The following is an 11,746-nucleotide window of genomic DNA, read 5'->3' as shown; positions in this document are numbered from 1 at the left end:
CCGCCCCCCCGCGGACCGCCGGCGCTCCGAGTACCCGGATGAGGGCGCCCGTTGTGGGTCCGGGAAGCCGTGGTGCCGGCGGGTGGGTGCCGGGGAGAGAGGGGCTGGGGGAGTAGCGCCGACGCCCGCAGAGCTGACCCGCCGCTCGCCGCCTCCCCCCGGTGCGCGCCCTCCCCCCGCCCCGGCCCCGGCCCCGACTCCGCGGCTCCCAGCCCTCGGGCTGCCATTCCTTTGGAACCGGAAGAGCCGCAGGGGCCTGGGGAGGGGAGGGGGTGACCGCAGTGTGTGCAGCTCCCAGGCTAGGACCAAGGTCCGTACCTCCCTCCCCTCGGCCCGCCCAGCTCCCCAACCCAGCTGACCCCAGAATGACCCTCCCCTGACTCCAGAATGGCCTCTCACCCCTGCCTCACTTGGGGGAGGGGTGGTACCAGGAGGCTCACCTCTCCCCTTTGAACTTTTGTTTTATTCTTCAGACTTTGAAGGGCCCGCCAGGCCGCTGGCCCAGCACGGTTAGTGCACCTAATTTCTGTGCAATTTCTAACCATGCAAAACCAGAATTTCCCGGGAGAACCTTAATGACCCAGAAAGGCAGTCCTTAGCTCTGCAACGTAATAGGCCTCACCAGATCACGTGGTTGGGGCGGGGGACAGGAATGGGGGACCACGTGGTCTGGAGCGCCAACAGAATGCCACAGACCTTATGGCCCCATTTTACAGATCCTCATCTGAGGATCGCTGAGGCCCCGGGCCGTTGGTTTACCTAAGATGCCCCAGTAAGTCAGAGGCAGAACTAGGCGCAGAACCTGGTGTGGCCCCTTCCCATTGCAGACTCATTCCCTGCGCCCAAGACCCTGAGTGACCCCAAGACACCTCTGAACCAGGCGGGACTGAGGGGAGCTAAAACATGCCCAGGGGCCCCAGGGGTGGTTCCCCACACCAGGGACGCTGCATGACTTTGCAGGCGTTGAGTTATCAGCGGGAAGAGCGCAGGCCTTGTAGAAAGACTAGACGTGGGTTTAAGTCCTGGCTCTTAGCATGACCTTGAACAAGTCCCTAGAGCTTCGGAGTCAGTGTCCTGGCACTAAAATGTGCTCCCAGCTCAGCTGCCTTCCTCTTGGTTTGATACCAACAGCAACAAGGGCAAGTGCATGAAGATCTTTGTGAGTGTGTCCACTGCACACGATGCTTATGTGGGAGAGGGTGTTACTCCGGTTCATCGCACCCTTGGGTGGGAAGGGGGGTGCTCTCCGTGCCCACTGTGGGCAGATCTGCCTTCTGGCAGCCACGTCAGGTGAACCTTGGCCAGCCCCACGCTCCACTCCATCCCCAGCGCACGTTCTGGAGTTCAGACTTGGATCAAAGTCTGGGGCAGCTCCCTAATTACGAGGGCCTGGAAGCATGATGTGCCAGTAGCTGCGAGCACCTCCAGCGACCCACATTCTCACTCTCCTGCAGGTGCTGCCGCCACCTGCACCGTGCTGCGGCCCAGGCAGCACCCACAAGATCGCCCGTCTCCGACAGCTCAGTGCCAAGGCACCAACTCAGCCTGCTGGCTTCAGCACCTCCCCACCATGGTGAGTCGCAGGGGGGCCAGGACTGGGAAAGGACACTGTGGGCTCGGGGCATGGCGGGGGGGCGGTGGGGGAGCATGCCAGCCCTGGGCACGCTGGAGCTCCTTACACTCTGACCAAGAGATGCTGCTGCCTCCTAAAGTTCAAAGAGGTTAAGACAGGGTCCCTCTCGGGGCCTGGTCCCTGCTTCCCTCCATTTCCTAGCTAGTCCCGGCAGGCCCAGGGCTGCAGCCTCTGAGTCCCTCCCGGGCCCATCTGCCCCCTGGTCTGGGCATGTCTTTGGAACAGTCACAGTTACCTGCACTGGAATAGACACTGTACCAGCGACAGAGGGACCACGAGGAAGGACGTGGGCTTGTGCGGGCTGGTCCCATGGGGGGTCTTCACTTGGGGACGTGCAGCACTGCTAAGCATTGCTCCCTCTCCACTCTGGAGCAGATGTGCACCAAAGCAGGCCTGCACAGACCTAGTCCAGATCCAGCTGCCACTGACCAGCTGTGTGGCCTTTTACAGAAGACGCGCTCTCTCTGAACCTCCGTCTCCTGGCAGTACGGGGCAGTTAAGCCCTCCCTGCAGTGGCCCTGAGGTGTTCATCAGACGAGTCCTGGGGCCGAGCACAGCGCCCGCAGGCCAAGGGAACCAGGATGGCCCTGGTCCCTGCCCTCCTCTGACTCAGGGGTGGGAATGGTTGTCAGCGATGGCGAGGGGTCGCCTTCTTGGTGGGTGGTGGCGCTGGAGGCTGGGCTTGGAGCCGAGACCAACCACAGCTCTGCCACTCACAGCCTCGCTTCAGCCCCCGGGGGAAGCAGCGTGGAGCAGCAAAGCGGAACCTGTGTGGGAGCCAGGCAGGCGTTTGCTGGCTGTGTGATCTTGGGCGAAGTCACTTAGCTGTGCCTCGGTTTCCCCACCGAGCTAACCCTTCCTCCGCAGGGTTGGTGGGAACATGAGCGAGACAGGCTCAAAAGCACCCTGAAGCGCCTGACTCCCAGGCAGGGCCCGGAGTGGGTCTCATTATCCTGCTCTCTCCGCACTGACCTGTGTCTGTCCCCGGAGCAGATGGCTTGGCCCTGGCCCCTGCCAGACCCAGGCAAGGTCAAAGTTTACACCAAGGAGCCCGCTGCTCACAGGCTTGAGGGAGGAGCCTCCGGAAGTGCAGGCTGCCCCGCCCCGGCCCTCTGGGTCCCTTTGGGCCCTAGTCTCACTCTCTTTGGGACAAAAGCAGGGGCGGCCTGGGTGGGCAGACAGCTTTCTGAGGAAGGAAGTAGCGCCCTTGTAGCCAGCTTTCACTGTATGACAGGCTTCCGCCTGGGATGTCCCCGTTGTGCAGAGGAAGACGGAGCTCAGAACAGTGAGGTGCCTTCCCCGAGTCCTCAGCCCAGGGAGGCAGGCCTGGGATTTGCTCCCAGCTGCCGGTGCCTTCGCCCTGCCCCGGGAACTCGGCCGCCCGCCCTGGCCCTCCAGGACTGCAGCCCCCGTTTCTTTGCATGGAAGCCATTCTTCAGGATAAATTTAAGCCTTAATCCAAAACGTTTCCAAAGGACAAATGAACAAGAGAACTCACGGAAATAGCCACCTGATAAAATGAGGCAGGGTTCTGTGTGCCCCTGGCATTCCTAAGTGGGCGAGGAAGAGGGATCGTGGCCATAGAAACGGCACTGGTGGCCTGAAACTCCTCCTCGCTCCTCCCCCATAGGCCTCCAAGAAGCTGATGAACTCGGTGGCAGGCTGTGCCGACGATGCCCTGGCTGGCCTGGTGGCCTGCAACCCCAACTTGCAGCTCCTGCAGGGCTACCGCGTGGTCCTCCGCTCTGACCTGGACAGCCTCAAGGGCCAGGTGGCATTGCTGTCGGGTGGGGGCTCCGGCCACGAGCCTGCCCATGCCGGTGAGTGCCCTGGGCCAGAGGCGGGGGGTGGGGGCTCCGAGGAGATGCCAGTGCTGGTAGGAGGTTCAAAACGCAGCCCAGAGTCCAGAACTGGGTCCTGGTTCCCGCTTTCCCCTCCCTCAGGCTGTGATTTGGGTCGTTATGGCCTCTCTCTGGGCCTCAGTCTCTATAGCTTATAAAAGTAACAGGCTGGGCCAACTGACCTTTCAGCCCCTTCCAACTCTGAGAGTCAGTGTGTCTGTGAAACCTCCTGGCTGCCAGCTCACCTGCCACCTCCTCCATGAAGCCCTCCTGACTCTTGCAGCCTAGAGCAACATCCCTCTTCTGAATTCCCACCCTGCATTTTCACAAAAACACGAACAGCCCTGGATTGTTTTTGTCCAGTGCCAGGCGTGTGCTCTCCCTGAGAGCTCCCGGGGGCAGCACCCAGGCGTTGGAGCCTCTGTGCCTTTGCTGTCTCCCTCCGGCAAGTCCCCTCCATTCAGCAAACAATCCCGAGCACCCAGGGCAGTGACTGGGTGCCCGGACTGTCCTGGGCACTAGGGATGCAACAGTGAACCAGACAGACAAGGGGCTCCCCTCATGGAACTCTGTTCTCCTCTGGGGAGACAGACAGTAGCCAGGTAAACACAGAAGTGAAGAGATCGTTCCAGAGTGTGTACGTGCGGCCTGAAGGCGAGAGCAGGGGAAGGAGCAGCGAGCCATGGGCTGGGGTGGCAGCGCTCAGCTGCGGGTCAGGGAAGGCCTGTCCAGGGAGAGAACTGAGTGAGGACCTGCGGAGCAGCCGGGTGCTTGTCTAGCATCAGGCACGCAGGGGGCCACCTGCCCGTGACACTCGGGCAGGGGAGGCCCTACGACAGCCATGGGCGACCCAGCACCCTCCCCCACCCATCGCCAGGTTTCATAGGGAAGGGGATGCTGACGGGGGTCATCGCGGGAGCTGTGTTCACCGCCCCGGCAGTGGGCAGCATCCTGGCAGCCATCAGGACAGTGGCCCAGGTGGGCACAGGTACGCTGGGGTGCAGGAGGGGCTGCTGCCAGGCGGGGAGGGTGGGAGGGGGTGAGGGCAAGCACCGATGGGCCCCGCTGCTGCTCCTCCAGCGGGAATCCTCCTCATCGTGAAGAACTACACTGGGGACCGGCTGAACTTTGGCCTGGCCCGGGAGCAGGCCCGGGCTGAGGGCATCCCCGTGGAGATGGTGGTCATTGGGGATGACTGTGCTTTCACGACCGTGAGGAAGGCGGGCAGGCGGGGGCTCTGCGGCACGGTGCTCATCCACAAGGTGAGGTTCCCCTCCAGCCGGCGTCACCCCACCCCCTAGGGGGCCATTCCTTCCCCAGTGCTCCCTGCGCCTCAGCCCAGCATGTGAGCATGCTCCCAGGCCCTTCCCTCTCCTGCCCACACCAGCCCCTGGTGTCTCTGCCACGCCCATCCTCCGCAGAGCCTGCTCTGCTGGCCTCTTGCCTCCCCTTCCAGTCTGTTCCCACACTCCCCAGAGGTGCCTCTGGAAGCCGCGTGTCTGATGAGGCTGCTCGCCTGCTGACGGCCATCGGGGTTCCTAGCGTCAGCCCAGGCTCCGTGGTCTGGCGCCCACCACACGTGTGCCTTCCTCCCTGAGCTTTCCAAGTTCATTTCCCATCATCCCCACCCTCCTCTTATGCTCCATGAATACCATTTCCCTGTACCACCGGCTGCGGCCCCCCTGGGTCTGTCCTGATGCGGTACCGATGGCCTTCAGAGCCCTTTCTCCCTCTAACGCGCGTTGGCCTGGATAATCCTGTTGAGGTCCAGCTCTGGTGTCTCCCGTCGGGGAGGCTTCCCTCCCGGACACTCAGCTGGTGGAGCCTCTCAGTGCTCCGTCTCCCCACCACGCGCTCGCCCACTGCGCTCACCTCCTCACTGATGTTCCCTCAGCGGTTCTGCTTCCCCAGACCCTCCCCACGTTGGTTCCTCCAAGGAAAGGTTGTAACCAGTCACTTTTTCATTTCAGCACAGACTAGATGCTTGGCAAAAAGCGGGTGGGTGGGTGGGTAGATGGATGAATATGTGGGTGAGTGGGTAAAGTGAGCCACAGTGTGCATGCCCTGGAGGAAGAACTCCAGACTAGGAATCAGGACACTGGCCATCAGCCAGCTGTGTGACATTAGACAAGTCATCTTCCCTCGCTGGGCCCATTTCTCCATTTGTAAAGTTCTTTCTGGCTCCAACAGACTGATGGTTAAAGATTCCTGGCAGGTTCATTGTGAACGCAAGGATCCACCGTTCTGCCCCGAACGCCGTGGGCCAGGCTGGTGTGGCAGTGCCCAGAGAGTCCCTGCCAGCCAGACACTCAGGCCGTCTTCCGCCCCCACGTGCTAGTGACTCTGGTCCCTTTGGGGCTTCTTTCTTGTGGATACAGGTGGCGGGTGCCCTGGCTGAGGCCGGGGCGGGGCTGAAGGAGATCACAGAGCGGGTGAGCGTGGTTGCCAAGGCCATGGGTGAGTGCCAGCCCAGGGGGCGGGAAGCGGGGAGGGAGGAGGGGCTGCCTTGGGACTGGGAGCGTTCCCAGCATGTTCCCCCGGGCTGAGGGGTCTCCTAGGGGAGCCAAGGGCACCAGTAGCCTTGGGTCCCAGAGCCAGGTTTCTCTTTCATCTGAGACGAAGAGGCTGCCCCGCCTACTGCCTGCTGCCCTGACTGATGCCAGAGCAGAGCCGTCATCCCGTTCATACCTCATCTCTCACAGGTACCCTGGGAGTGAGCTTGTCCTTCTGCAGTGTCCCTGGTTCCTCCAAACCCACCTTTAATCTTGCAGCTGATGAGGTAGAGCTGGGCCTGGGTAAGTTTTGGCCACCCCTGTCCTAGCTGTGCCTGCGACCAGGGTTATACCCACATCTGCGCTGGGAGCCATCTGCCCGTCCTTTCAGCTTATCTGCCGCTGTCACATAGGTGCTGGGTGTTTTTAAAGCTCTTCGGGCTCCACCTGCCCGATTCTACCGCCACGTGAGGCTCCGTCCATGCGCGGCCCACCTCCCTGCCGTGGCTCGCATCACTCAGGGTCGCCTGCCACATGCAGCCTCCTTTCAAGGGCCGTTTCGAGGCCAGCGCAGCTGCAAGCTCTCTCTCCCCCTGGTGCTTCCAAAGTGATGGGCAGAGGCCTCATGTCTCCTCGCTTGGCTGCCTCTCGCTAAAGCTACTTCACTATTACAAGTTCAGGTCATGGCTCTCTCCACCACAGCCACAGCTCCTGGAGGGCAGAAACTGTCGTTTTCATTATGCTGCCCGCTTCTACCCCGCCCCCCACCTACACAGCACCTAGCCCAGCCCTGAGTAAGTCGATAAAAATACGATGAGCCGATCCCAGGCCTGAGCGCCTCAGCAGTGACTGCTCTATCCACAGGCATCCACGGGGAAGCCGGCGTGCGCCGGATCAAGGTAGGCAGACTCCCTGGCCCACGCTGGTCTAAGGCCCAGGCCTCGGACACAGCTCACTCCTGGGTCCCTCTGACAGATGGCCACCGCCGACCAGATCGTGACACTCATGCTCGACCACATGACCAACTCCTCCAGCGTGTCGCATGTGTCTGTGCAGAGTGGTGAGGGGCTGTTACACCTTTGTCTCCCAGCACCCCCACCCACCCCACCCCGGGTGAGGGGCCCAGAGAGTCTCACCGGCGTCGTGTTGCCCACAGGCTCCTCGGTGGTGCTGATGGTGAACAACCTGGGCGGCCTCTCGGTCCTGGAGCTGGGCATCGTGGCCGACGCAGCCGTCCGCACTCTGGGTGAGCCCCCGGAAGGGCCTGCTAGCACCCAGAGCTCCCTCCAGCCTGTGGAACTGCACATACGGAAAGCAGCTGAGTCTGGCTGGTGTGGCTCAGTGGGTTGGGCCTAGTCCCATGCACTGAAAGGTTGCTGGTTCAATTCCCAGTCAGACGCATGCCTGGGTTGCAGGCTTGATTCCCCAGTAGGGGGTGTGTAGGAGGCATCCGATCAATGTCTCGTTGTCACATCAATATTTCTCTCTCTCCCTTTCCCTTCCTCTCTGAAAAGCCAATAAAAAATTTATTTTAAAAAAGTAAGAGCCCTAATCGGTTTGGCTCAGTGGATAGAGCGTCGGCCTGCGGACTGAAAGGTCCCAGGTTCGATTCCGGTCAAGGGCATGTACCTTGGTTGCAGGCACATCTCCAGTGGGGGGTGTGCAGGAGGCGGCTGATTGATGTTTCTCTCTCATCGATGTTTCTAACTCTCTATCCCTCTCACTTCCTCTCTGTAAAAAGTCAATAAAATATTTAAAAAAAAAAAAAAAAAAAAAAACCTAAAAAAGTAAGAAAAGAAAAGCAGCTGAGGTAGGGTCTTGTGGTAGCCCAGAGCTTGGGCTGTGCAGTCAGACGAGCCTGAGTTAGGTCTTCGCTCTGCCACCTAATTGCGAGTATTGAGCCTGTCCCGGTCGTAGGGAGGGTGAAAGTAACAGTGCCTGCCTCCTAGGTCGTTGTGAAGATTAAATGAGACTAAACATACCTAATGCCCTCAGCACAGTGCCTGGCACCTGTGAGAGCGCAGCAAGTGAGACCTGCAGTGACCCACCTGCCTGTAGAGGGGACACGGCCAGGGAACGGGTGACTCGGCGTTGGAGGGAGGCCCTGAGCAGATGGCCATCTCCCTGCTGGCCTCGGGCCCCGCTTCCAAAGCCCTTGATCTTCTCTTACTGTTTCTCTGTTCCGGGGGAAGTACCGCCCTTCTCGCCTTCCCTCATGGACGTCCGTGCTTTGCTGTTGCAGAGGGCCGCGGGGTGAAGGTTGCCCGTGCCCTGGTGGGCACCTTCATGTCATCGCTGGAGATGCCGGGCCTCTCCCTCACCCTTCTGCTGGTGGATGAGCCCCTGCTGAAACTGATAGGTGAGACCTTGAGCCTGGGTCATCCAAGCCAGGGTCCTTGTAGCTGGAAGGAGCCAGGGGCCTTGGGGAGAGCCCACCAGAGGTCTCCTCATTGACCATGACCATCAGGCCCCCGGGGAAGGTCCCTTTTGACGTCTCCAGCTCTCGCATGACTGGAGGAGTTGGTGTTAGGCTTCTCCCCAGGGACAGCCCCTCTTCCCTTGTATACAGTGGGTACTCAGTACTTGCTTTTTGAGACGGAGGGAACTGGCCAGGGGGAATCCCGTTCCCACCTGACCCCTGGCCAGCCACCCCATGTCTAAGAGTCGTCCTGCTGCCGCTAGATGCTGAGACGACTGCGTCGGCCTGGCCGAACACGCCCAAGGTCTTCGTGACGGGGCGGAAGCGGACTCGGGCAGCCCCCTCCCGGCCCTCAGAGGCCCCTGACTTCACTACAGAAGGTACCGGGCCCTGCTGTTGGGGTAGGTGACCTGGACATGGGCCTGAGTCCCGAAGGGTGAGGGGTGTGCAGGGGCCCTAACGCCCGTATCTCACACCCCATCAAGCTCAGCTGTGCGAGGGCCAGGTGCTCCTCCTCCCGCTGTCCTCCCCGCAGGCTTGCTCTCGAAGCGGATGGCGCTCGTGCTGGAGCGGGTGTGCACGACCCTCCTGGACCTGGAGGAGTACCTGAACGCCCTGGACCGTGTGTCTGGCGACGGGGACTGTGGGACCACCCACAGCCGCGCTGCCCGAGGTGGGTGCCAGGGCCCTCGCTGTCACATGTCTGAGATGTTGGCATTTCATGAGCCAGAACAATTTCGGAGTACTTGCATGGGCTGCCAGCTTTCCTTTTGCCAAGCACAGTCCTGCACAAAGCCTCGCACCCCATCCACCATTTTCATAGAGAACAGGCCTGCGCCACTGCAGACATGGGGAGTTGTCACTGCAGAGCAAGGTGTCTCTTTCACAGGGAGGGACTAGGTTCCGAGGGAACCCGCTCTGTAGTACCCGGGCGAGTGCACCCGTCTTCATTGTCCCACGTCAGTCAGGAAAACTAGTTAGTGCCTCTCGTGGGCCGGGCGACTCTGGATACAGCAGTGAGCAAAGCAGATGGAAAGCGCGGCCCGCGTGGCTGATGCCCAGTACCAGACCCAGGACAGCGTGGCGGCCGAGGAGGAGCATGAAGCCGGGAAGCGAGGCCTGGGGGGAGGCCTGCCACCGTTCCTCACCCTCTGCCTGCTGCGGGGGCCTCTGACCACCCCTCTCCGCCTGCAGCCATCCAGGAGCAGCTGAGGGAGGGTCCACCCCCTGCCAGTCCTGCCAAGATGCTCTCCGAATTGTCCCTCCTGCTGCTGGAGAAGATGGGAGGCTCGTCCGGGGCAGTGAGTGCTGCAGTCCCCGGGGCGAGGGTGACAACGGCCCTGGGCTGGCTGCGGCCCAGGCCGGGCCTGAGTGTAAAAATTCTGGTCCTCCCAGCTCTATGGCCTGTTCCTGACCGCAGCGGCCCAGCCCCTCAAGACCAGCACTGACCTCCCAGCCTGGTCTGCTGCCATGGATGCCGGCCTGGAGGCCATGAAGAAGTGAGTGCAGCCTGTGCCTTAGCCCAGGGGGGGCTGGTGGGGGGTTGATTGTCACCTGCTCCCAGCCAGGCCCTGCCCCACCCCCAGCACCCCCTCCAGTGACCGCTTGTTCTCTCCCCTGCAGGTATGGGAAGGCTGCCCCAGGAGACAGGACTATGGTGTGTATGCGCTCAGCCCTTCCCCCTCTGATTGCAGAGCCCTGAAGGCCACCCTCAGTGCCAGGGCCTGTGCTCACCCCCCTCCCTCATCTTGTCCAGCTGGATTCTCTCTGGGCAGCAGGACAGGAGCTCCAAGCCTTGAGGCACCCAAACGCTAATCTGTTCCACATCCTGACCAAGGCAGTGGAGGTGAGTGGAGGGGCCCAGCCAACAGGGGCATGCTGGGAGCCAGTGAATACCCATCCTATGCTCGCTCCCTCTCCTGAGAATGGAGACGAGTGCCTGTCCGGAGGGTGTGCAAGGCTGAAGGTGAACAGAGCCCAGCCTGGTAACTGGGACCCAGCAGGTCCTCAGGAAATGGGGCCACGGGCCTTACTACAGACAGGTGGGCGTGGCCGCTCTGCCCTGGGGACAGAACAGAGGGCGCTGGCAGAGCTGGGACAGGAGGGTCCAGGGCCTCCCCCAAGCCCAGGCCTTGCTTCCAGGGCAGGAGGAGGCCGGAGGCTTGTCCTTACCCTGCTCCTCTCCGTCCCCCTCAGAGCGCAGAAGCTGCAGCCCAGGCCACCAAGGACATGACAGCTGGAGCTGGGAGAGCCAGTTACATCAGCTCTATGAAGCTCGACCAGCCAGACCCCGGGGCAGTGGCCGCCGCGGCCATTCTCCGGGCCATCCTGGAGGTCTTGCAGAACCTGGAGAGTTTGTGAGTGCCACTCTCACTACTGTGCAGAGGCTGCCACTGTCACTTCCCTTGCCGTCCACCTGTCACCTCCCTCGCCTCGCACACCCATCCTCTACGTTCAGCAGCAACCCCTGCCAGCCTCCAGAGCGACTGCAGTGTAGACTGCAGGCCCAGAGGGGTCACTGCCTACTCAGGGAAGGTGGGCCCCGGGCTCAGCCTGCTCGGTCTCAGCAGCGAGGCATTTCCCTGGGGCGGCACAGCCGTAACTGGCATTGCTGACGTGGTGTCAAGACTCCCGGGAAACACCTGCACCTGAACCGGTGCCACTGTTAAAAGCAGCTAATAAACCGCATCGGAGCCAGAGCTGCCGCCTCCGAGGCCCTGTCTCCAGGCGTGAGGAGCCGTCCTCTGCTGCCCTGGGCAGCGCTCAGCCCCTGGCAAGATGAGCCCTCCTTCCACCGAGACCCCAAGGCCAGGCCTGCACGGCTGGGCTGGCTCCACCGGGACCCCAGTCCTGTCCACCCGATACACACGCCACACCCAAGGGTGTGCTTTTCTCAGCACTAAACCAACAGAACCCACTGATCCTTCAGGAAGCCAGTGGGCACATGGGACCCCAAGAGGAAAAGAAGCCGCCATAGTGTAAGCTGGGTGGTGGCACAGGAACCGCGCCCAGGCCAGCCCTGCTCTAGAGCAATCCCGGCAGCACTGCCGGGCCCCGTGCGTGATGGGCAGGGCAGCGCACACCGACCCGTGCTCCGTGCAGGGCCGGTCCCAGGGCCTGGTGTGCCCTCACATGGACACGGCTGAGTCCCTGTTCTGCTTCAAACTAGCTCCAGAAGCTCAGGCCTGTCATTTAGCCCCGTGGAATCTGGGAAATTGAATGGCGCCCGCCTGTGGGGACAATAGGAAAGGATCCAGCGAATCGATGTGAAGCCTCAGCACAGTCCGGGGGCCACTCACTGCGGGTCACTCCTCTCACTGGTGTCTGCTCCCCACTTCCAGGGCCTGCGCCACCACCTACA

At 61.7% G+C, this 11,746-nt stretch overlaps 1 protein-coding gene across 6 annotated transcripts; it reads left to right on the top strand.

Annotated features, from left to right (window-relative positions):
• Positions 1–2: 2 nt before the first annotated feature.
• TKFC (triokinase and FMN cyclase) lies at positions 3–11,084 on the top strand. 6 transcript variants are annotated; one of them, XM_036295748.1, is made up of 19 exons: positions 172–310; positions 474–509; positions 1,455–1,573; positions 3,264–3,453; positions 4,352–4,462; positions 4,555–4,736; positions 5,853–5,931; positions 6,177–6,269; positions 6,831–6,865; positions 6,942–7,026; positions 7,123–7,212; positions 8,209–8,325; positions 8,649–8,786; positions 8,921–9,058; positions 9,580–9,686; positions 9,781–9,884; positions 10,009–10,042; positions 10,142–10,231; positions 10,582–11,084. In XM_036295748.1, exons 3-19 carry the CDS (start codon positions 1,571–1,573, stop codon positions 10,744–10,746), a joined length of 1,761 nt encoding a protein of 586 aa, XP_036151641.1. In that variant the 5' UTR covers positions 172–310; positions 474–509; positions 1,455–1,570; the 3' UTR covers positions 10,747–11,084. The 6 variants fall into 6 exon arrangements, with proteins under 6 accessions (XP_036151640.1, XP_036151643.1, XP_036151644.1 ...); XM_036295747.1 differs by lacking the exons at positions 172–310; positions 474–509 and adding an exon at positions 3–82; XM_036295750.1 differs by lacking the exons at positions 172–310; positions 474–509 and adding an exon at positions 117–161.
• Positions 11,085–11,746: the final 662 nt, after the last annotated feature.

The sequence above is a fragment of the Myotis myotis genome, unplaced genomic scaffold (assembly GCF_014108235.1).
Source record: "Myotis myotis isolate mMyoMyo1 unplaced genomic scaffold, mMyoMyo1.p scaffold_m19_p_27, whole genome shotgun sequence".
NCBI classification, from domain to species: Eukaryota; Metazoa; Chordata; class Mammalia; order Chiroptera; family Vespertilionidae; genus Myotis; species Myotis myotis.
The sequence above is the reverse complement of the archived record's forward strand: the minus strand, read 5'-3'. Positions and strand labels throughout refer to the sequence as shown.

Coding starts and splice junctions, on each gene's coding strand:
- TKFC (XM_036295747.1), top strand. Junction 9,687..9,780: donor TGGGAGGCTCGTCCGGGGCA/GTGAGTGCTGCA, acceptor TGGTCCTCCCAG/CTCTATGGCCTGTTCCTGAC. Junction 10,043..10,141: donor CCCCAGGAGACAGGACTATG/GTGTGTATGCGC, acceptor CATCTTGTCCAG/CTGGATTCTCTCTGGGCAGC.